Source organism: Papio anubis, chromosome 7 (genome assembly GCF_008728515.1).
Source record: "Papio anubis isolate 15944 chromosome 7, Panubis1.0, whole genome shotgun sequence".
NCBI classification, from domain to species: Eukaryota; Metazoa; Chordata; class Mammalia; order Primates; family Cercopithecidae; genus Papio; species Papio anubis.
The window spans coordinates 16,155,957-16,181,096 of record NC_044982.1 but is presented as its reverse complement, the minus strand read 5'-3'; the positions used below and the strand labels follow the sequence as shown (position 1 = coordinate 16,181,096).

Sequence of the window (25,140 nt, the reverse complement as noted above, 5' to 3'; positions counted from 1 at the left end):
GACCTCAGGTGATCTGCCCGCCTCAGCCTCCCAAAGTGTTGGGATTACAGGCATGAGCCACCGCGCCCGACTGGGACCTCAGTTTTCTAGTATGTAGAATTTGAGGACTGGATTAGAGAATTTCCAGATTCCCTTCCAGCTCTAGTATTTGATTCCCCTGTGGAGAAATTGGACCATAACTTCATTATGTCATTATACTTAGGCTTATCTGTTTCTGTGTATAATGCTTGACATTGTACAAGTTGCTTATATGTTTATTTTTATATTCAGTCTTCCCAATATTTATAATACTTCCAGAGGAAGGGTCCCAGTTTTACAAAGACGTTAGGCTTACCAGGAAGCCTGAACTACATTTATCTAAATGTGAATTGGTGTGCCACAAAATACTCCTTGAGGCTTACTACTTCAATCCTAGTACATGTAAAACTTGCTTTTTAGCAGTCAGCAAATGAGCTCACTAAATTGTGAACTCCTTAAGGACAAGGCCTGTTCGATTCATCATCATATTGTCTGTGCCTAGTGAATTTCCTTTACATTTCTAGATAAAGATTTACTGAAGGAATGAATGAACAGTAATTAGGACAATAGTAGGAGAATCTGGATTTGAAAGGGCCTTTGAGTCCCAAGAAAGTCAATCAAAGGCAGGATGCAGTGGCTTACACCAGTAATCCCAGCACTTCGGGAGGCTGAGGTGGGCAGATCACTTGAGCCCAGGAGTTCAAGACCAGCTTGGGCAAACTAGGGAGACCCTGTCTTTACAAAAAATAACAAAAATTAGCCGGGCGTGGTGGTGCACACCTATGGTCCCAGCTAATTGGGAGCCTAAGGTGGGAGGATCACCAAAGGCCAGGAGTTTGAGGCTGCAGTGAGCTATGATTGCGCCGCTGGACTCCAGCCTGGGTGACAGAGTAGGACCCTGTCTCAAAAAAAATCAGTATTTATGGAGTATCTACAACATAGAAGGTTCAGTTTCTTTTTTCAACGCAATTTTTTCCCCCTCTGGTTGAGTTGTCTCCATTTTTTTATTTTTTTATTTTTTTAATTTTTTTTTTTTTTGAGACGGAGTCTGGCTCTGTCGCCCAGGCTGGAGTGCAGTGGCCGGATCTCAGCTCACTGCAAGCTCCGCCTCCCGGGTTCACGCCATTCTCCTGCCTCAGCCTCCCGAGTAGCTGGGACTACAGGCGCCCGCCGCCTCGCCCGGCTAGTTTTTTGTATTTTTTAGTAGAGACGGGGTTTCGCCGTGTTAGCCAGGATGGTCTCGATCTCCTGACCTCGTGATCCGCCCGTCTCGGCCTCCCAAAGTGCTGGGATTACAGGCTTGAGCCACCGCGCCCGGCCTCATTTTTTTATTTTTAAGTTAAAGAAATATCATTGTGGAACATTAATGATCTTAAATATCAGGGCTTATCTCCAAGCTCTCCTTTGTATGTATTCTATTACATTTTTTGAAGAATACAAAGATTTAGAAGAAAATGATTTTTAAAAAACCTATCTGACTCACTCAAACAAAATTGCTCACTTTCCCGGTCTATTGTTGCTTTTCTGGTCTTTGGAAAGAGATGATGTCTTCTGCCCTGCCTTGGATTTTTTTTTTTTTTTTGGTCCTTCCTTTTTTTTTGGTGGGGGCAGTTTTTGGAAATAAATGTCACAATGGATCAGTCAATTTGAGTAGGCATGGTCTAGTCTGTCGTAAGTATTTTATATGAGTACCATTTGACAAAGTCAGAATTCTATAATGATTTTTAACTTTTTTTTTTTTTTTGAGACAGTCTCATTCTGTCACCCACGCTGGAGTGCAGTGGCGTGATCTTGGCTCACTGCAATCTCTGTCTCCCGGGTTCAAGTGATTCTCGTGCCTCAGCCTCCAGAGTAGCTGGGTCTATAGGCGTCTGCCACCACACCTGGCTAATCTTTGTATTTTTTGTAGAGATGGAGTTTCACCATATTGGCCAGGCTGGTCTCAACTCCTAGCCTCAAGTGATCCAGCTGTCTTGGTCTCCCAAAGTGCTGTGATTACAGGCGTGAGCTGCCATGCCAGGCTGATTTTTAACATTTCTAAAAAGATGTAACTCTTGAGACAAGTCCACTGTGACCTCAGATGTATATACATCCGCATCTCTAAGAGTCTCCTGGTTACTAGGGAATTCCGCACAAGTTCCTCACAAAATTCACAAGCAAGAATATTTATAACATGAAATTCTAAATCTGGGAAGAACCAGAGAAAGTCCATCTGGTCTAACTTTTACATTTTCCAGATAAGAAAACTAAGTCCCGAGAAGGGACTAGTTAGGGAAAGAACAGGTTTTTAGACTGCTCTTTCCTTTGACCTTTGAAAACATTTTAATCAAAGAACAGTCATAATAAGGGGAGTAGAGGAATGTTATCATTCACAGGGCTTCCAAGTGACTGTGGAAAATCTTGGGAGACTGCTTTGGACTTTGTTATCCATTTAGGGATCGGCTCTTCTGAATTGTTCTCTGTGCTAGGCGTTATCTAAACCACTTGCCTTAAATCTTTGACCTTCATTTAAATTGCTGACACTTTTGCCTTGTGAAACTTTATCATAATTTCTTCTGTCTTTTTTAGGCTAGCAGCATTTCCCGTTCTTATTCCCAGAAGAGCTCAAAGAAGTTTATTTTTTGAGATGAGTGATGCATAAAAAGAAATGTGGCTACACAATTCTAATTATTTCATAAAGTTCTGAGGTATTTTTAGGGTATTGCAAAGTGCTAATAAAAAAAAATCATGTTCGGCCGGGCGCGGTGGCTCAAGCCTGTAATCCCAGCACTTTGGGAGGCCGAGACGGGCGGATCACAAGGTCAGGAGATCGAGACCATCCTGGCTAACACGGTGAAACCCTGTCTCTACTAAAAAATACAAAAAACTAGCCGGGCGCAGTGGCGGGCGCCTGTAGTCCCAGCTACTCGGGAGGCTGAGGCAGGAGAATGGCGTGAACCTGGGAGGCAGAGCTTGCAGTGAGCTGAGATCCGGCCACTGCACTCCAGCCTGGGCGGCAGAGCGAGACTCCGTCTCAAAAAAAAAAAAAAAAAAAAAAAAAAAAAAATCATGTTCATGGATATACAGAGTGGAATAATGGGCTTTGGAGACTCCAAAAAGTGGGAGGGCAGTAAGGGATGAGAAATTACCTATTGGGTACATTGTACACTGTTCAGGTGACAGTCATACTAAAAGCCCAGACTGTGCAATATATACATGTAACAAAAATGTACCCTTTAAATCTATAAAAAAAAAATCCTTTCTAGCCCTAGTTTGCCAAGGGGTTTTTTTTTTTTATGAAGAACGTTTATAATAAACTCTTTGTTCTGCATAAAAAAAGAATAATGTTTGTGTCTTTATTTCTCATTATGCGATTTTTAGGCTGCTTTCTAAAATTTTGATTTCTTCAGGAGGTTAAAACAGTATGATTGGACTTGTTTAGAGCATCGTGCTCTTTCAGAGAAAGAGAAACTTGTTCCAAGGCTTCAGCGGCATCCTAACCCCCTAACCTAGCTGGCCGTCTAACAAATATTCACAGCAAAACAAGTTTCGAAAGTTAGAATGGCTCGTTGGGAGCCTATGGTGTCGCCATATGGAACACATATGGAACACGAAGTATTCCCAACTGCAAAGGTTCCCACAGGTCTCAATTGAATCTGTATAAAAAAGTAAAAAATAAAAATAAAGTTCCTACAGGTACAAAGTACAGAATACCTTTTCTCTCCCCTTCTTTAGGATTTGAAAATCAGAAATGCCTCTAGTAGAATCTCCGTGTCAGTAGACCATTTAAAATATGGTTCATATGTTTTGCTGCTATTCAGTTTTAAGGTCATTTCCTAAGTTTCAAACTTTGAGGGGAAACAGGTGCAACTGTGAACCTTTGTGTGGCAGGGAAGAGCTAGAGCAGTGAAACATGAAACTATAAATCGGTTCTCTGAGTCACAAATCTCTTGGGCTGCTCTGGAAGACAGTGATGACTCAGCAGCATTGCATAGGACTGGTGGAGGGTGAGGCGGCTGAGGGCTTGGTGCCCTGGGCACCAACCTGTTGGGGGTGCCGCCAAATGATGGGAGCCCAAGTTGGATCTTCCCACTGCTGAGCCCTTCCACAGACTAACTCAGACCCCCTGACCTGGGTTCTGAATGGATTTCTGACCTACCCATTGCCATTTAGCACACTGATACTTTAAATATTATAAGCAACCACATCTTATATTTCCCTAGGGTTTGTTTATTACACTAATGTTACAGATGAGATAGCTGAGTCTGCGTGGCTAAGCGGCTAACGAAGCAGCCATTTAGCCTAGCAAATGAGATGCAGCAATATGGTCCTCTTCTTGGGAAAAAACTACTTGCTTTGTCAAAACAGTGAAAATAACAAAGCCTTGAGTAACCTTTCATCAAAATAAGACATTTTCTGTCTATCCTTTTGGTTTATGAGAATGAGAATGAGAAGGAAGGTGACACAGTGATATTCAGTTGTACAACTTGAAAACACTCCTGAAGGTACATCTTTTCAGTGGCCAAATGATTCAGTCATCCCGTTGTGATGCCTGGAGTTGGTTTATTAGCCAATGACTCAGCGCCTCGACTTAGAATGAATAAAACTCAATAAGCATCTTCACTAGATTTAGGTAGAGGTGGTTTTTCTGTTCAAAGACTACTCCCCTTTGACCATATTTTCTCCATTATAGGAAGCAGAGGATGGATCCAGTTATGTGAAAGTCTGAAGAAAATTGCCAAAGGATGGGTCAGCCAGGGTATACGCTTGCTCGTGACTATAGAAGGATACAGGTTGGGGCCGGGCGCGGTGGCTCAAGCCTGTAATCCCAGCACTGAGGCAGGGCAGGCCCGGATCAGAGTCAGGAGATGAGACCATCCTGGCTAACAGGGTGAAACCCGTCTCTACTAAAAATACAAGAAAGGAGTGGCTGGGCGGGTGGGCGAGCGCCTGTAGTCCCAGCTGGGAGGAGGCTGAGGCAGGAGGGGCCAGCTGGGCCAGAGGCGGAGCTGCAGTGAGCGAGATCCCAGCACTGCACTCCAGCCTGGGGCACAGAGCAAGACTCCGTCTCCAAAAAAAAAAAAGAAGGATACAGGTTGGGATCAAAGCAGGGGTAGTTCAGGATGTTCCGGAGGAGGTGTGGCCTCCCACCTTGCTTTCAGAATTAGAGCAAAGGACTTTCTTTTCCTTTTGTATTTTGAGAAATTCACTTTTAATATCCTCTTCAGTCCTGAGAGTAAATCGAGCTCAACACTAATCAATTAAATAGTCGACTGGTGTTTAATGAGTCAAAGGCTATGCTGAGTTCAAAAAGTGTATCTTGGCTTCTACTACTATATCTGATGTTAGATATATGAAACGATAATATCAGGTAGAAAAGGACAAGAGGGGTAGGAGTTCAGCAGAGAGGACGTTCATTTGGAGTTGTGATAATCAGGAAAGTTTGAAACATGTTGCATTTAAACTGGGCATAAAGGACCTGTAGGATTTAGATAGGTGGTGAGGATATGGACAGGCGTTTGGACACTGAGAATGGCATGGAAAAGGCAATGAGTTGAGAGGGGACAATGTATGTTCAGGGGACAGAGACTACAGTGGTTTGTCTGAAGCAAAGAATGTGTAGAATAACAAAGGATGGTAATGCTGAAAAAGTAGATTGGCAAACTGTTGAAAGGCATTGGGAGCCATTGAGGGTTTTTGAGCAAGGGAGTGACATGATGAAACTGCTGGCAGCTGTGCCTTGGATGGATCAGAAGGGGACAAGCTCATTGGGATAAACAAAGATCATGGATGTGCTATTAGAAATTTTGGGATCCTCAACATTCCTGATTCAGGCAAACACAGATATTTCTTTTTTTTAAATTTCTAGAATGGAGCTATCTGATAGAACTTATTGCAATGATGGAAATGTTCCATGCTGCCCAATATGGTAACCACTAGCCATATGGGCCTATTGAACTCTTGAAATGTGGCTATAAACTGAGGAACTCAATTTTAAGTTTTAATTAAGTTTGATTTAAATAGCCACATGTGATTAGTGACTACTGGATTGGGCAGCACAGCTCTAGAAGGAAGGACAGAGGCTATTTATTGATTGAAAACCAAACCACACAGTTGCCAAATTAGATCTTAACTCTGTTGGAATTGGTGGGGCCAAGTCTTTGATAAAACCCACAATCAGCATCAATTTACCTGATTTATCATTATGGTCTGGTTTTCCTTGTGTCAAGACCTCAGTGAAAGTACCCATTTGTGCCAATCACTGGCTCTGCTCTACAGGCAAACTAAGTCACCCCAAAACGTACCATTTCAGCTTGTCGCTGTGGCCACATACCCTCAACTGAATAGCTGTTAAATTACTTGTAAGCTGTTAAATGTCTATTGTTGCATGGAGAAGTCTTAGACCTGTTCTATGGTTTGGCCTGCATTCTAGCACATATGTTGAAATATGAAGTTGCTGGTTATCATTTGGATGCTAATTGAAGTTACTATTCCCCTTGCTTTTGGAGTGATGAGGAAAATGGTAGTTTAAGAATTTCCAGGCCTGGCTAGACACAATGGCTCATGCCTGTAATCCTAGCAATTTGGGAGGCCGAGGTGGGTGGATTGCTTGAGCCCAGGAGTTAGAGACCAGCCTGGGCAACATAGCAAGACCCCAAATCTAAAAATAGTAATAATAATAATAATAAATTAATTAATTGAATTTAAAAAAAGAATCTCCAGGCCGGGCATGGTGACTCACTCCTATAATCCCAGCACTTTGGGAGTCCAAGGCACTTTGAGCCCAGGGGTTCGAGGTTACAGTGAGCTATGATCATGCTATTGTACTCCAGCCTGGGGGACAGAGTGAGACCCTATCTTAGAAGATAAAAAAAGAAAGAAAAAAACCCAGCTTGAAGTTAGTGTAAACAACTAAAGAACAAAACTATGATCTTATCCCATGGGGCATTTTACTATCTGAATTCACACACAGTACTTGGTCCCTAAGTCTGTGTAACCATCGGCTGCCTTTGACTTAAGGGCTCAGTTGGTTAAAGCCCAAAGCTGAGGCTCAAGTCATGGGTCCAATCTCATTAATGGCCAATTATTTTGCTCTGTTCTCATTCTCTATCCCTGACCCCACTTTCTGTGTTGCATATTTATGACCTTGGTCACGAGGGTGGCTTGACCAGAGAGGGCACAGAGGAAGGCAAATCCATCACCACAGCTACTAGCAAAACAAGCACAAGCCCTGTGAATGGAGGAAAATATGTGTTTTCTCCTATACAAAGCAAAGTGTTTAAAAAACAAAAAACAAGAATGAGGCACTCAAAGCTGGTGAATGGTGCTGTTTGGAAATATTGCACTTCAGACCACTGAATATACTGGTGACCATCACAAGCTGGAACATACAACGGTACAGTTAGTCTGGCTATGAGTCATTTAAAATCATGGGACACTAAACAGATGCCCTATATGCTAAAATGGATAATATTTTTCTCATGGTAAGTTGTCATGGCCAAACACTTGCTTATTATGTTCTGATGGTAACATAGTTTCAAATTTAAATGTAATGTAAGAATATTCCCTCTGCTCATTACCTATGTGAGTCATTCATAAACATTATAAGAACAAAAAAGATAATCACAAAATTTTAAATGGAAAAATAATGGAGTATTTTATTTATTGACAGAGATAATAAAACTTTTTATGATAATCCTGAATAGAATTTAATGAAATGTAAATCCAGATGCAAACAGCAAGAATCTGTTCTGGCAATTGGAGATGATTAGTGAAGCGGAGAATCCTGAATGGTGGATATTCATCTAAGTACTATTGGACCATGGGGTGGAGAAGGAGGGAGTCGAGGATGGTGAAGAGGTATTATTTACTATCAAACCAACCAACCAACCATATCTGTCTCTACCTGTCTCTCTCACACACACAACTGGATGTCTGACAGTGAGCAGGGCTCTTGACCTCTCTAGACCTCAGAGGCAAAATGAGAATTGTCCTCCAGCTAGAAAGCATCACAAAGTAAATGTTTTGCTTTAGATTTTCTTCCCCAAACACTCCATATTCCTTATGTAGGAAATAGAGCCATTACTATATTCCTATGATCTTATGTTAAATCTTTGGGTAAGAAGTATCTCTTTATAAACCAAATTTTCATCTTAATCTTTGCCACTTCTTCCTCCTACCCCAAATTAAAATAAAAATAAATTCTATTAAGTTGCAGGAGATAGTTATAGTGTAATGCTTAAGTGCTTGGGCTTTCAGCTAGATTTTTGGGTTCCACTTAAATTGGGCAAATCACTGACTTGTTCAGTGCCTCAGTTCCTTTGTAAGAATAATAATGATACTTGCTTCACAGGATGGGTAGGAGGATGAAATAATACATTTAGCACAGGGCCTGGCCATAGTCAATGCTGAGTAATTGTTATTTTTTATTTTTATTTTTTGAGACCGCGTCTTGTACTGTTGCCCTGGCTGGAGTGCAGTGGTGTGATCTCCACTGACTGCAACCTCTTTCTCCCGGGTTCAAGCGATTCTGCTGCCTTAGTCTCCCAAGTAGCTGGGATTACAGGCGCCTGCCACCACGCCTGGCTTATTTTTTATATTTTTAGTAGAGATGGGGTTTCACTATGTTGACCAGGCTGGTCTTGAACTCCTGACCTCATTATCCGCGCGCCTCAGCCTCCCAAGGTGCTGGCATTACAGATGTGAGCCACCGCGCCGGGCGAGTAATTATTATTTTTAAACTATTTCCATTTCTCCATTTCCATTCTCCATTTCTCCATCTTCAATATATGTATATGTGTGTATACATATATATGATAGAGGTTATATATGTATATGTTATACTCATATAACCTCAGACACAAGGTTTCACAGCTAGAAGGAATTTCTAGATCCAGTACAAAACTCTTGTTACATCTGTGTCCTCTCTGTCAGATTCAGAGGGTTACAGTGATTTGGTTAGTGACAGAAATGATATTTAAACATGAGATTCCTGGCTTGGGGCTGGCTGCATCGTTTTTACTTTTCTTTCATTTACTTTTATCTTATTTAAATAATTTCCTATAGAACAATTTCCTTTAAATATGAAATGTTCCATAGGTTTTTGGTTCTCAGTAAATTATGATATTACAATAATGTGGCTTATTTTCCTGATTGCTGATCTCTTCATAAATTAGGATGTGAATTCACTTAAAGCAGTCTATTTGATCACGAAAACCCAGTGACTTCTAAGTAGGCAGTCAGAAGAGTCTGCTTTATGAAACAGACAAACACCTAACATTGGACCTTTAAAATGTTCAGATATCAACACCACGAAAATATTATCTGATATTAGAGCCCCTGAGCAAGGGCTCAAGCTCTATTTTATGCCCCATCCCTGACTCACAGTAAGATCTTGGGCAAGTCACGTGACCTTCTTATATTTCAGAGTGTCAAACTGTGAAAAGCATGTCCATAAAACTGTGCAAGCATGACCTCATTATAAACCCGATGGACTTGAGTGCTTTGATACATTAAAGAATTACCGAAAGAGAACTCTAGTTTGTAAAATACGAAGAATGAGGAAAATAAATTTTACTATAGTAAGTAAAAGGATTCTGAAATGTACAGTTTTTAGCAAGTAAAGTCATAAAAAAGTTACAAAATGTTATATTTGGGTGAAATAAGGTTAGCGACAGAGGAAAAATACTATTTTAGAGAATGCTTCACTTTTGAAACCATAGATTGTAGCAACTTAACCAAAATAATTACAAGGAATGAAAGACTCAGAAATGAGTAGATCCTTAATAATTAAACACATTTCTAGGCCATTATTTCCCCCTACTTATACAATGCATACCATGTTTTAAAATGTATTTCACTGGCCAGGCGCAGTGGCTCACACCTATAATTTGGGAGGCCAAGGCACGTGGATCACTTGAAGTCAGGAGTTTGAGACCAGCCTGGCCAATATGGTGAAACCCCCGTTTCTACTAAAATTACAAAAATTAGCCAGGTGTGGTGGCAGGCACCTTTACCTGTAATCCCAGCTACTCAGGAGGCTGAGGCAGGCGAATCGCTTGAATCCCCGAGGGGAATGTTGCAGTGAGCCGAGATTGAGCCACTGCACTCCAGCCTGGGCAATAGAGGGAGGCGCTGTCTTAAAAAAACAGAAAAATGTATTTCACTCACTACTATATGAAAAGCCCTGGAGAAAGAATACCAATACCCTTAGGAAAGAAGCAGTTTTATTATTATTATTATTATTATTAGATGGAATCCCGCTCTGTCACCAGGGTGGAGTGTAATAGCGCCGTCTTGGCTCACTGCCATCTCCGACGCCCTGGTTCAAGGGATTCTCCTGCCTTAGCCTACTGAAAGTAGCTGAGATTACAGGCACACGCCACCATGCCAGGCTAATTTTTGTATTTTTAGTAGAGACGGGGTTTCACTATGTTGGCCAGGATGGTCTCGATATCCTGACCTCGTGATCCACCTCCCAAAGTGCTGGGATTACAGGTGTGAGCCACTGCGCCCGGCCAAGAAGCAGTTTTAATAATGAGTTTGGCCATTTAGGCTTGTAACTAACTGGATTATTGAATATTCTTTAAAATTACTTTGTATTAGTCCCTTTTCTTCTATTTCCTTATTTCCAACTCTCCCATTAGTATGCACGCTTTATTCCTACTCAAGTTTCCCCCTATGAGCCCAGGAGTAGTAGTAGTATTTTTGCAGCGATTGGGTTTAGGTTGGTGAAGTGAATGGTGTCTTTCTAATCTGCAGAGGGAAGGCAGCACCATCCCCTGGCTTGCTGCTGCAGCCTCTCTTTAAACAGCAGGTTCACTCTTTCTGCGGCATTCCAGAAGGAACACCAGTAGGAACAGCTCCACACATGCTGACATCTTGTCTGAGGTTATCCCAAGAAGTCCTGTGGCATTTGCAATGTGCCTGTATAGTTTCCCTTTAAAAAAAAAAAAAATCTTCCTGCAGACTTTGTTGAAACCACAAACAAACATAACCAAGCAAAGCCCTTTCTAGCAGAGCATGTGAATCACACACTGCTATATTCTGTGAAACAGTAAGCAAATGATAACCTCCAACTGTTGCCCGGGCCCTGTAAACAAAAGATCAAATTCTGTGTTCTGCCTTGGCAAGAAAAGAAACTGCAGCATTTTGTCAAGATTTTTACAAGTCCTGGGCTTCACATTACTGGCTGAAATTGTTCTTTCTCTACTTTACAGAAAAATGGAAAACACTAGTAAACTTAAAGATTTAAATGTTATTTTAAAAGGAATATAATAAAAAATGGAAAACACTAGTACATTTAAAGATTTAAATAGTATTTTAAAAGGAATGTAATCAAAACTGTAGTTTAAAATACAATCAGGCTCCATAATAGAGGCAATTGGCTGTGTGTTCCACCTGTAATGCAGGGGATTTGAAGCATCTATTTTTTCCCTTGTTTCTATGGATTTATGAATAAAGACTCTGACCCCCCTCAGGATTAGGAAAATTACGAAAAATTTAAAGCCTGGGTTTTAAGGTCTGTAGAAGCTGCACAGGTACACTAATTTTAGTAAGACGGGCGCCAGAATGAATAGTTTCCTCCACAGGAAAAAGAGAACAAAATAGTAGGGGAGAAATATTCAGGCATCCTAAAAAATATTCAGTGGAAACGTGAAAACATTAAAGACTGATTAAACATCGCAGCATGACACAGATTTAGCAATCGAGCATATATAATTTGGCTCAGATATTGCTCCAAAATCCGAAGAGCAAACACAGGACCAATTTCTTCCAGGACAACGACCTCGTCCTCTGCAGACCCCTCTCCTCGGCAGCTGAAGGTGTGGCCAATCTGCCTCCACCTCCCCGCAAACCTCCCAGTCTCAGGACATTCCACAGCACCCCACACTGGAAGTGGCCGCTGCAGACCCAAGGACAAGCGGCACGCGGGAACCGGCAGCCCCAGTGGAGCGGTTAGAGACGTTGAGGTGGGAGGGTCACCTAGGTGGGGTGAAGCTGGGGTGGTTAGCGGGGCGAACGGCTTTCGAAGCTCTGGGCCGCCCCCAGGTTGGACTAAGCAGGCGCTCATGCCTTCGCCCCCGCCCAGGATGGGCGTCTCCTGAGGACTCCCCGCCACACCTGACCCGACACCGCACGCTCAGCCAAGAACGCTTTCAAACCCCGACCCAGCGCACGGCCACGGCGACTGGCGCGCGGGGGGCGGCGGGAGGCCTAGCGAACCGGGGGGCGGGACCAGGCGGGCAAGGCCCGGCTGCCGCAGCGCCACTCTGCGCGAGGCGTCTCCGCCGCGGCGGAGGGATACGGCGCGCCATATATATACCACGGGGCGCAGGCTCGCGCTCCGGCAGTGGTGCTGGGAGTCTGGTGGACGCCGTGCCGTTACTCGTAGTCAGGCGGCGGCGCAGGCGGCGGCGGCGGCACAGCGCACAGCGCGCCTTAGCAGCGGCAGCAGCGGCAGCAGCAGCACCATCGGAGGCACCCCCGCCGTCACAGCCCCCGTGCTGGTGCAGCCACCCTCGCTCCCTCTGCTCTTCCTCCCTTCGCTCGCACCATGGTAGGTCGGGAGTGGCAAATGCCCGCGTAGCGGCTGCCCGAGATTTCTTCCCAGATTTCTAGTTGTTTTGTTTTTTGTTTGTTTTTGGTTCGTGGAGGTTTTTCTTTTCTGAGTGTTACGCAGTAGCTGCGCTTAAAGGAGGATGTATTTTGGATTTGCATCTCGGCGATCTCTGCCAGGGGGCTTCATTTATTGGTTCCCCTTGGAGCTGGACTTGGCCGTAGGCCGTCCAAGGGCAGGGGCTCCGGCCGCCAACTGCGGCGGGGCTTTCTGCATCTAGCCCCCCCGCCCCCCGCCCAGCCCCGCACCCACTGCATCCACCAGCGCCGCACCCGGGCTGCCTTTAGCGCAGCGTTTCGGCCTGGGAGCCGGGCGGGGCCGGGCACTAGACCCCCCCCGCCCGCCTGTGCCCACCCCGCTCGCCCCTCCCCACCCCGCTTCTCCGCCGGCGTGAAGGTGGCAGGTCGGGCAGGCAGTGGAGAATGAATGGGCTGGAGCGGGCCGGTGGCGCACATTGTTCCGGCTGGGTGTTAAGGGGCACAGTGAGCCCCCGCCACCTCCCCACCTTGGCCGGTCCTGCTGGGCACCCTCCCTCGGTCGCTCTCCCCTCCTTCTTCCCGGGGGGCGCGGCGCGGGCGTGGGCTGGGAAGGAAGGAGCCGGGGAAGGGTGGGGTTGGGGGCAGGAAGGCGAGGGGTTGGGGGCGGAGAGGGCGGAAGCGGCGGCCCGGCCGCCCTGCGCCCGGGCGGGGCTCTGCGGTGTAGCCATGGCTTGTTCCTGCCGCTTTCGCACCTCTACGGCCCCCCACCCAGTGCAGCAGTGCGGGCGGGCGTGAGCCTTGGTGCACCAGGAGGCCCTTCCCGCGGGAGGCGCTCGGCTCGCGCTAATTGGGGCGGGGGGGGGGGGGGGGGGGGGGGGGCGGGGGAGGAGGGAGCTGGCGCGCGGCTTGGTTTCCATTAGAGACGCAAAGTTTCTGCTCCGGGAGGAGGCGGCGGCGCGGCGGGCTGGTCGCCTACGGGAGCAGAAGCGGGTGGGAGGTGCGGGGTCGGCCTTGGCCAGGGCCCTGGAGCGCGGGTGCCGGGGGTGGTGACCCTCCTGGCCGAGGAGGGGTGGCGTCCCGACGCCCGCTCAGGGGCCGCCTTGTCCCCCGCCTGCTCCCGGGCACGCGTCCTGCCCGGCCCCTCGCTCCGCGTTCCTCCTGCCCCGCGCCACTTCCATTCCGCAGAGAGATGCCCGCCACGTTTCCGCTTTCTCTGCAGCCTCTAGATTGCCAGATGCGACTGTGCGCCTTGCTGGGTGTGTTTTCCACAGCCCCTTCCTCCCTCGGCGGGCAGGGCTGACATCACCGACTGCGTTTCTGGTTTGGCGGGTGGGGAGATGGTTCCCCGCAGGGTTCTGGTACACCTTTGCCCCCAAGGCTAGCGCCCTTTGGGGGAGGAGGATTTCGTTTTCGAGAAAGTTGGGTGCCCCTGGTAACCCCTCTAACAAGAGAGTTTTGTAGCGAGGTGGGACTGTTCTCCCCATAAGGTGACAGTTTCTCTTGCGAGGTGTGGCGGCGCTTCCTGTTGTACAAGACAGATGTTGCCCTGGCGTTACGTAAATCATCGTGTCTCCCTCATTTAATTTTAAGAAAGCCAATTTTTAGTGATTGGGGTAGAAAGAAAGATCCATTTATAATCTGTAAAAATAAGTTTTCACCCAATATCAATATATTGGAACGCCATTCTTGCTCTTAAAGTTTTCACTTAAGAGAATAAACTTCATCAGCTTTCTATTAGGACTTATTTTGTAATTGGCTTCTTAGGCATCCTTTAAAAGAGAAATACACATTAGCTCTCCTTGAGGTCTCGAATTCCCTCGGCTGGAGGCACGGGTTCAGTGTGGTGGAGACCAAATAATGCAACTGAGAATTACCTTCGTGGCCATTACTGCCTCGATTGAAGTGTGTTTATTAAGCACAGTTCTTATGTCATTCTTAAGGTAGGTAGGGTTAATACTCTCCAGCAAATTTAGTAGACCCCCTTTGCCAGAAAAGAGAGGAGTATATGTAGTCTGATAATTATTGTGTAGTTTTCTGTGTACTTAATTTTTGTAGTTTTGTAACACTTCATTTATAAGATGGTACCATTTTTTCCTGGCTTCTGAATAATAGGATAATTTGACCCAGGGCATTAACCATTGTAAATGGTAGGCTTTTAACAAATAACTGCCTAATTTAAAGGATTGGAAAGCGTTTGTTACATGGAAATGAAGTTGGTGGGGTACCCAGTTGCTGTATCTTTATTTTTTCCACTTAATTATTTCTCATAAAATGGATGTAAAAGCCTGTTAATCCAACCCAATGCCATTATGTAACGACAGTTTGGAGATTTCGAGGGCCTGGAGCAGTGCGCAAGGTGCGCTGAAAGCCTGCCCTGATCCTGGCTGTGGTGGCAGTGGCAGTGGGCTGGGTCCCTTGTTGAGTGGAACAGGGGACTGCGGTGTCCATGGTGCAGTAGATGGCGCGCTTCTGTCTTAGAGCCTGCTGCCACTGCAGCTGGTGCCATGGGGCTTTCTGCCGCTAGAGGTGCCATTTTTCACATGATGAACTTAGCCTAGTTAGGTCGCAGAGCAAGCTGTAAGCCATGGGCCCAGAAAACTTGAAGTGAGCAGAGGTTGTCACTTCCTCGTAATCGTTTGTTAAAATAGCATAAAGAGTTTCCTTTATTCTAATTACTTTCATTAAATGACAGTGCTACAGGTTTCAAAAGATTTTTTGAAGATCGATTTTTGAAAGATCACAATATTAAAAGTATAATTGGAAAACCTATGTTGAAATCAACCAAACATGTTGTGGACCGAATGATAACCTTTTCTTTCTTCACGTAGGCTGATCAGCTGACCGAGGAACAGATTGCTGGTAAGTTGACAACTCCAAGGAGTCCCCAGAAGGCCAGAACTAGGCATTGACTCAGTTTTGGTGACTCCTCTGTTCCTCCCCGCTACAGTCTGGGCAGTTTTCTAAGAATTTATTTAAAGAAGAACAGTAAGCAGAAACATTGAGGTCAGGTGTTATTCTTGCCAGTACTTTATAGATGAGGTGAAAGGAAGTAAAATCAGGATGCCCACTTGTTAAATTCTGGAGAATTTGACCATGTTTCACAGTGTGCAAAGTTTGCCTATGATTAAATTGTACTGAGCCTGCTACTCAGCAATTTAGTTTACAGTTCTTATGCCATGGGTCTTTCAGTAATCTGCCCTGAAAGCTTGTGCTTGCCATCCTAAAATAAATGGAAATGGGTGAAAATGAGTGTTAGGACCACTGTAATAATTGGGAAGAAAGTTACATTAGTTAAACTCTGTTGCCTAGGCTGGACTCTTAACTCCTGGACTCAAGCAGTCCTCCGGCCTCAGCCTCCCGAGTAGCTGGGATTACAGGCATGTGCCACCATGCCTGGCAGATTTTAGCTTTTTAAAGTCCTGGAGGACTCGTTTTGAGACTGTTTCTCTTTAGGAAGCCAGGAATGCTTCTGAAATATCCTAAAAGTCATGTGGAGAAAAACAGACTGTTAACCTGGGAATGTACATTTCTAGTAACCATTCCATGTTGTTAGGAAACAGGGGATTCTTATGGCTTTAGAAATGTAACAGGAAGGGACTTGAAGGGGGCACATGGACCAGTCTTGTCAGATGGGATTTAGTCCCTTGAACCCAGGAAGCAGAGGTGGTAGTGAGCTGAGATTGCACCACTGCACACTGCACTCCAGCCTGGGTGGCAGAGTGAGGCTCCATTATTTTAAAAAAAAAAAAAAAAAAACTGGATTTAGGACTAATTTAAGCATGTTCCAGCTTAGCCGCCTTGAAACCTGTGGGAATATTGTGGTGTATGGCACCGTTTACTGGGAGCAGTGTTTGCTTTATAGGCGAAGGCCAGTCCAACAGGACTATTGTGGTCTTTATTTCGTTAGATAAAGACCAGACTTCTGATACCTTGCACAACTTGAATGGCTTGCTTTGGCAAGCCCCTGGCAAGTGTATATTGTGACTGGGTTGGATAAAGACATTCATTCTAACGGGTCAACTTTTGTTTTCAGAATTCAAGGAAGCTTTCTCCCTATTCGATAAGGATGGCGATGGCACCATCACAACAAAGGAACTTGGAACTGTCATGAGGTCACTGGGTCAGAACCCAACAGAAGCTGAATTGCAGGATATGATCAACGAAGTGGATGCTGATGGTAAGAGCTTTAGAACCATGAATGAGGGCCATTGTTGTGTAATTCAAGTTCAGAAATGTTACAGAATTGTCTTTCAGGTCCCCAGAGCAAAGCAAATGTGCAAAGATCCTTTCTGTGGTTGCCTTAGGGCCATTGACAATTACAATAAAAGATGATGGGCCTTGTGTCCATCCTGCTTAGCTTCTACAACGTTTTCTGCAGGGATCACTGTATTGTTTTTTTTCTGCTTGGCGTGACCTAGAGCTCAGATTTTTTTTTTTTTTCTTTTTGAGACGGAGTCTTGCCCTGTCGCCCAGGCTGGAGTGCACTGGCGCGATCTCGGCTCACTGCAACCTCTGCCTCCCGGGTTCAAGCAATTCTCCGCCTCAGCCTTCTGAGTAGCTGGAATTACAGGCGTGTGTCACCGCCCCCAGTTAGTGTTTTGTATCTTTAGTAGAGATGGGATTTCACCATGTTGGCAAGGCTGGTCTCAAACTCCTGACCTCGTTGTCCGCCAGCCTCAGCCTCCCAAAGTGCTGGGATTACAGGCATGAACCACTGCTCCTGGCTGAGCTCAAAGCTTTTATCAACTGGCCCATGAGTCTGCACTGAGTCTTGATGGGGAGGTGAAATTAAATAGCCACAGAACGTGCTTTTTAACAAACTTACTGTGTCTAAAGAGGAGGAGGAGCCACCAGATGAAGTGGGTGACAAGCACTCTTAGAAGTTACCATGAAAGTGAGTACAGTGTGAGCTTGTAGATGTGTTTGCTGCGGAGGAGCATGTGAGGTTTGGAGGCGGATGTGTGGTGACTCTAGGGGATAGTTTTGCAGAACCTAATGGAAAGGGAAGCTGTAAGGTCCAGGGTCAGAGGGAACCAGCAGTAACCCTGATAGCGGTTTGTCTTCTGTTCCTCTCGACTCTACAGCAGTGGACAACAGACCTTTGATTGCTGATTTCCACTTCCCCACCCCTAAAAGAAACACGTATTTTGGTAAATCATATATATATTCTAATGTGTACTATATAACATTACAGAACATGATTTTTAAAAGATGAGTTGCGGGGAGAGAAGGTCAAAAGAAAAAATAAAAGATGAGTTAAGAATAAACAATTCGGATCTAGATTTTACTTTCTAGATGATTGACTCAAAGGCAGTGTAGTAAAATTGCTTGTCTGGCCACGAACATTTGGAAGCAGAGCTTTTGATTAGGTTATTTGACAAAGCTTTCAGCACATTAGAGCGGTTTTCACTAATAGTGTTTTGAAAAGAAAAAGTTTCCCATAGTTCTCTCTAGTTTGACTGCTAAGATGATCAGCTATCTGGGAACATGGAGTAACTTCCTCTTGTTTGTGGGAGCCCTGGGAATCTGTGCTTGGGGAGGGGAGAAGTCTGTTAGGCTCTTGGATTGTGTGGAAGAAGGAGAAGTTGTGCCAGGCTACAGAATCCTGTGTTTGCACTGAGAAAATAGGATGGTAGCTGACCTTCTCTGCATGGCTGTGAGACAGCTTAAAATAATTTCTCTTGTCTTTGATGAATATGAACAATATCTTACAATTTTTGAGGCTAAAAAGTCTTGAAGGGATCCCTGAGGTATTTTCTCTTAAAGGTACTGGTGAAAATGAGTAACTTAACCTAGGGTTTTTCTTCCTAATTTTATTTCCATTTAGTTCAATTACACTGTTAGTCTGGAGTGCTTGTCTTTAGGGGTATTTATCTCTTAGTTTTAAAGAGGAGTTGTTTGGAGTACTGGCCCTAGAACAGATTCTTCTGAGAGTTCCGTAAGTGTTACTGGTCTGAGCTGTGAGAATGCTGCTGAGCTTTTCCCTTAATGGGAAATAAAGATGCTGAGTTGGAAGAAAACAGGTGGCCAACCTTCATAGTGTGGCCAAGAAATGATCCTGGAGAAGACTTGGTAAGACTTTATGGCCCATGCATGGCATAGCAAAATCAATGTTCCTCACTCATAATCTTTTCTCCCCTGAAACACTTTATACTCTTAACCTGCAGCTCAGTTCTAGGCCTTTTTTGCGTTACTGCCGTCACTAGCCAAGACAGAGTTAGACCTGAGTGATTTCCCTGACTCAGAGATGGCAGTCAGGGGCGCTTCCTCCCTCAGAGTGGAAAGATTCAGCCTACAGAGTGGTGTGTGCTGTTCTTTTTCTTGAACTGTACAGCCCTTCATGACCCTTCCATGGGCTAGAATCCAGATGTGCAGTTTCCTTTGTATGATTAAATATTATCCTGGGCACTGATGATGAGTTTGAAATTATATGAAATTGCCCCGTGAAGTGTTTGAACGTTTTAGACCTGCAAATGTTTGAACCTAGTAAGATAGTTTGCCCCTTTGTCCTAGTGTGTGTTTACCATTCTGTACAGTGGTTCTGAAATGATTACTGCAGAGCAACATTCATGGAGTGCTTACTTTACATGAGCTTTTGTTTTTTAATTTGAGGTAATGGCACCATTGACTTCCCTGAATTTTTGACTATGATGGCTAGAAAAATGAAAGATACAGATAGTGAAGAAGAAATCCGTGAGGCATTCCGAGTCTTTGACAAGGTAATCCAGCGTCTACGTAGCAGATGGTACTTAAGTATGGCTGCTTCTGCTGTCACTTCTAAAAGCTATAATAATGTTATAGGCAGAAGACTTAAATCTAACTGCCTGAGCCTTTGATCTCACTTTCAAAAGTCCTCTTTATGGTAACTGTATCAGGTGAAGGTAGGCATAATAAATAGGAATTTTGGACCACGTTTCTTGACTGTTACTTTGAATCATTGTGAGCTTTTGAAAATCCTGTTTTCTGCATTAGCTGTTTGCATGTATTTAGAAGGTTAGAGGTGGGAACTAGAGATCAGAGAATTGTTGATGGGAGCAGAGTTAGCAGTAACTTGAGAGGGCATAGCTAAGTCAAAGACCTACTTCCTCACACCACAGCATTAGCAATAACAATTGCTGAATGTTCACAGGATGGCAATGGTTACATCAGTGCAGCAGAACTACGTCACGTCATGACAAACTTAGGAGAAAAACTAACAGATGAAGAAGTAGATGAAATGATCAGAGAAGCAGATATTGATGGAGACGGACAAGTCAACTATGAAGGTAAAACGAAATTATTTGAGCTCAGTGTTTCATAGTCTTACCTTTAGGATCTGTAAGCAAGCCAGCTGCTTCACTAGGCAGCCTTTGACTTTATTTTATGTACAGTAAAGATGTTGTGTTCATTAAAGCTGCTTTCAAAGATAACCAAAAGTTACGATTATATTTGTCTTTTCAGAATTCGTACAGATGATGACTGCAAAATGAAGACCTACTTTCAACTCCTTTTCCCCCCTCTAGAAGAATCAAATTGAATCTTTTACTTACCTCTTGCAAAAAAAAGAAAAAAGAAAAAAGTTCATTTATTCATTCTGTTTCTATATAGCAAAACTGAATGTCAAAAGTACCTTCTGTCCACACACACAAAATCTGCATGTATTGGTTGGTGGTCCTGTCCCCTAAAGATCAAGCTACACATCAGTTTTACAATATAAATACTTGTACTACCTTAATGATAAGGACTCCTTAAAGTTCCATTTGCTAATGATACACTGTTTGGGCTGGCCAGTTTTTCATGCATGCAGCTTGACGATTGAGCACAGTCAGGCCTTTGTATTAAAAATGAAAAATGAAAAAACAAATTCAAAACCTGTTCAAATGGGTTCTAGTTCAATTTGTTTAGTATAAATTGTCATAGCTGGTTTACTGAAAACACACACATTTAAAATTGGTTTACCTCAGGATGACGTGCAGAAAAATGGGTGAAGGATAAACCGTTGAGACATGGCCCCACTGGTAGGATGGTCCTCTTGTACTTCGTGTGCTCCGACCCATGGTGACGACACACCCTGGTGGCATGCCTGTGTTTGTTGGTTTAGCGTTGTCTGCATTGTTCTAGAGTGAAACAGGTGTCAGGCTGTCACTGTTCACACACATTTTTAATAAGAAACCTTTACCAAGGGAGCATCTTTGGACTCTCTCTTTTTAAAACCTTCTGAACGATGACTTGGAGCCGGCAGAGTAGGCTGTGGCTGTGGACCTCAGCACAACCATCAACATTGCTGTTCAAAGAAATTAACAATTTACGTCCATTCCAAGTTGTAAATGCTAGTCTTTTTTTTTTTTTTTTTCCAATAAAAAGACCATTAACTTAAAGTGGTGTTAAATGCTTTGTAAAGCTGAGATCTAAATGGGGACAAGGCAGGTGGAGGGGAGGCCAGTGTACATTTAAATGCCCACAGCCCAGCATTGGGTTTCCCTCCCAAGGCCCCAGCACCAACCTCTGAGCCCAAGACCTTGCCTAAAAACAAGCAGATACCGATTGCTTCATCCTATTTATGGACATGTAGGTCTAGTTGCATTTTCACTGGGGGGAGGGGGGAAGGTGAATTATGGTAACTTTTAATGATCTATTCAGGCAGTAGAGCTCTTAAGGAAAAAAAAAAAAAATCCACTTTCTCTCAAGCATGTATTTAGGGGTTGTTCTCAATTGTGCTGCTGATGACCTGTCTTATGTAACTACTTGAGACCATCTGCAAGAGACATGATTTAGTGTGTCTGTAATTCAATCTTCGCTGTGTGTGGTAGAAGCAGTAGTCACTTTTCTAAGCCAGTCTCTTCATGCCTAAAAGACACTACCAGTCACCTTTGATTCGCGACTTTTAATTTATGATTATACTTAACCTGAGCCTCCTTTTACTTTTTTTTTTCCCCCTAAGTTGACTTGACTTTGCTTCTTCCCCCCCAAGTAGAACTAATGCTAGCTTCCGGCTTGAAAGTCAAACTCCAGTGTGGAGTGAATTTTGTGTCTAATCATAAACCTGTAACCAAAACTCAGACATCTGCTTCTGGTCTTTGCATTGAGATTGGTCCCTGTAAAAGCCCCTTAAAAGCATATTGCATTTAGTACAGAGCTCTTTTTTGAAATGAAGGCTGGAGGTGTGCATTTTTCACGGTGTTAGCTGGTTGTATCTTATTAGCAAGGAGATTGGGGTTTTGAGTGTTTGCGTGGGTGGTTTCCATTTGCCAGGGAACAGTGGCAGGCTGCTAGCAAGGCAGTGAGAAGCTCTTGGCAGCCAAATGGGTGCATTCAGGGCTGATTTATAGAGACCCTTGGCTTCTCCTTCTCCTACTCCCTGTCTTTCTGGCATTTTGTAGCTTGTTAGATTTTCTGCCAGAGGGGTGGGTCAGAGCAGTGGAGAGGAGACATCGCCCATGTGCTTCTGCTACTGGTCCTTGGGCTGGGTGGTTGGTAGAGGAGAGGTTGACACTATGAGCTAAGGGTTGGCTTTTATCATTCCCTGAATCTGAAAGGAATGCCTAAGGGTTTCTCTTCTGGTGTGATAGGGTTCCTGGTTTGAGTAAGTTAATGTCCTGGATATTTCTTGTGGCAGGGGGTGGTCAAAGAGCCTGATTGGCTGACCCAGTCTCACGCCTGTGGTCGATGACCTCAGTAGTTTCAGAGGGGGCCAGAGGGGGGTCATTTGACTTTTTTTTTTTTTTTTTTTGAAATGTAGCCTTCTAACCCTCAAGTCTTTTTAGAAGCTGGGTGGACTGTTAGTGGTCCTGCAGCCTATCCTAAAAGACTACCTTTGAAACAGGATTCTTGTATGGCCAGGATCCTGTCTGGGAACCAGAAACCCTACACCCTCCCCCTCCAGGGAATGCTGAGTTCCTGTTGTGAGCAGAGGTGAGGCAGAATCCACTGTAGCCTTCCCCCCTGGCATTTGCGGGGATGGCCAACCCAGGCGTTGGGTGTTAGTCTGCATGAGTTTGCGAGAGGAGATAGCTGGGTGTCGTGGCAGTGCCCTTGAAGTTGGTTAGCACCTTCCTGTAAACTCTTGCCCCTACTTCTAACTACTCTATAAATATATACATATATTTATATATAAAGTGATTAGTTGAACTGGCATCCTGCTTTAGCCTGAGACTTGCCATAAGAAACTGCTGAGTACTTGGCAAACAAACCCTTTCATAGTTTTGTTCTCCATCTGTTTGGGGTAGGTGTTGAGCGAGGCAAATGGATCTCGATACTTCAGATGGGCTTTTGATGCACTGTTGCCAAGGAAGGCTTTTTCTGATTTTTTGACAAATGAATTTTTGCACACTTTCATTGGTGTCTTTCGGCAACTTAAACACACATTGAAAATGAGCTATTGTACATATTTTTATATTCTCTTTATAAATGCATGTCTGATTGTACTTGTAACAATATTGTAATGAACGGCTGTGCAGTAGGCCCAGCGCTGCTGTGTCTCGTCAGAGGAATAGCTTACCACGAACCCCTCAGCATACTGGGAACCTCTTCCTGAACAAAGAATGTAAATTTGGTCAAGTCTACTCTTCCGTTCATTCAATTATTTTAAGCATTTGAATTATTTATTGTATATCCTAAATATATTTATCCTTTGGCAGTGACTAGATTTCCACTAATGTGTCTTAATCTATTCCTCCAGCTGGCAGTTACTGTTTTTTTAATCCCTTGAAGTTGTCCTGTAGGAGACAGAAATTCTTTGCTGTCTGTATCCCTTGGAGTAAGAAGGTAGTGGCATGGGTGGAGTGTGTGTTCTTTCTCCAAATCTATTATGATGTTCATTAAACACTTCTGTAGCAAAGATGGTGGTAGTTCTTTTGTTACTGAAGTTGCCCTTCACCATGGCTATTTGAAAAGGAGATGTACTTGGACATTTCTGTAAATCTTGAGATAAACTGTTTGGAGATTTAACCACCTCTCTGATGGGGGACCAACTCTATGGAAATTGTAAATAAGTTTTATTTATAAACCTGGCACTGTATTCAATAAACATTTCTGCAGCCTTTCATCTCTAACTGCGAACTGTGTAGGTTTCTAGCTTGCATAGCTTTCAATCCCTGTTGCTCTCAAGGTAGACCTGTCCTCAGATGTAACTTCACCGGGCCTCTAGTACGGTGAGAGTGAGGGGCCAGAAATACCATAGATATCCCACAACAGCCTTACCCTAGTTTTAAGTAGTTTGAGTGTTAATAGCTGACATTTTAACATAGTCTCTTAGCCTATTATTTTGTCCATGCTTGCTTTTTATGCAGAAAATTTACACCATAAAGATTAGTTTCCTGTTAACCCCAATCCAAGTCTCTTTAGGACTTGTACAAAGAAATACATTTTTTTCCAGTAAGATGGGAATTTTAGATGACAAGCACATACCTTGGTTCATGTCAAGAGCGGGACAGCTGAGGAAAGTGGGGTGGGATGCAACTCCAATTTAGGACGTTGGCATCGAAGCCTTCCCCTTAGTCAACACCGGCCCAGACCCTGGTTCTCAGATGTGGCAGGGGAGGCTACCTTGTGTGTTTCCCACTCTGCCCAGAAGGAGTGAGAGGGCTGAAAAGTGGGGCAGGGTAAGTCCCTGCTTTGGACGGAAGGCTTGAGACACATCTCCAGGAAGCATTTAAACAGCCCCTCCTGCACACAGGAGCTGGGACTACAAGGATATGGACATCACCGTGGAGACGGCCCTCTGCTCTGAGGCTTCAGACCCAGCTTCTGGTTTTGGTTTTGTCCCTCCAGCCTTAGGCAGGTTCTTTACCTTTCCCAGGCCTCGGTATCCTCCTTGGTAAGATCCTATTGGACTTGGTACCTTCTGCCTGTGGCTTTCTAGGATTATGACCGACCTGGTTTGGCATCACTTTGTGTTTAGGTAGATGAAATTGCAGCCTAAAGGATGGGAGGTAAAATTGCGTAGGAGTGTGGTGTCCTTTGAGATGACAAATGGGATTTAAAAATTCTCAGCAGCTTCGTGTTGGGGGTGGAGTGGAGGTTAACCTTGCTATTAAGACGTGATGTCATATTGGAACCTGGGTCAGAGAAACTGATTGTTAAGTGACTTCCATTCTCCCAGGACGGAAATAGGAGGCTACCACTGGGCCTGTAAGGGATTCAGTCCAAGTGTCGTCATCTGGTTTTTCAGCAGCTCCGGTTTAGAAAAACACACATTTCCGATTCAAGCTGGACTTTCCCGGGCTCTGGGGGGCTGGAGCACCCAATGACTCAGGATGCCTTAGAAGGAAATAAAACATAAAGCTTTTTATAGCTTGGTGCTTCTCTCCCACTGCCCTCAACTCTCTGCCAAGGAGTGGGAGGAGTTAGCTCATGGCCCAGAACTGTTAAAGCCCCTGAACTCCAAATCAAGTGGCAGTTTTCCTTACGAGAATTATGTTCTTTGTGTTAGCAGCCTTAGGAATGAGCGTGAATTGACACATTCAGATTGTGGGGTTTTTTTTTCTTTTTTGAGATGGGGTCTCATTCTCACTCAGGCTGGAGTGCAGTGGCACAATCACAGCTCACTGCAGTCTCAACCTCCCAGGT

General features: G+C 44.3%; 1 protein-coding gene across 2 annotated transcripts; it reads left to right on the top strand.

Annotated features, from left to right (window-relative positions):
- Nucleotides 1–12,278: 12,278 nt before the first annotated feature.
- Nucleotides 12,279–23,624, top strand: CALM1 (calmodulin 1). Of its 2 annotated transcripts, none has more exons than XM_003902157.3 (6): nucleotides 12,279–12,556; nucleotides 15,423–15,453; nucleotides 16,628–16,771; nucleotides 19,207–19,313; nucleotides 19,724–19,859; nucleotides 20,035–23,624. In XM_003902157.3, exons 1-6 carry the CDS (start codon nucleotides 12,554–12,556, stop codon nucleotides 20,061–20,063), a joined length of 450 nt encoding a protein of 149 aa, XP_003902206.1. In that variant the 5' UTR covers nucleotides 12,279–12,553; the 3' UTR covers nucleotides 20,064–23,624. The 2 variants fall into 2 exon arrangements, with proteins under 2 accessions (XP_003902206.1, XP_021797155.1); XM_021941463.2 differs by lacking the exon at nucleotides 12,279–12,556 and adding an exon at nucleotides 13,615–13,850.
- Nucleotides 23,625–25,140: the final 1,516 nt, after the last annotated feature.

Excerpts from the sequence above, each read along its gene's own strand:
- CALM1 (XM_003902157.3), top strand. Across the intron at positions 15,454-16,627 it reads GACCGAGGAACAGATTGCTG|AATTCAAGGAAGCTTTCTCC; the intron begins GTAAGTTGACAA and ends TTTTGTTTTCAG. Across the intron at positions 19,860-20,034 it reads CGGACAAGTCAACTATGAAG|AATTCGTACAGATGATGACT; the intron begins GTAAAACGAAAT and ends TTGTCTTTTCAG.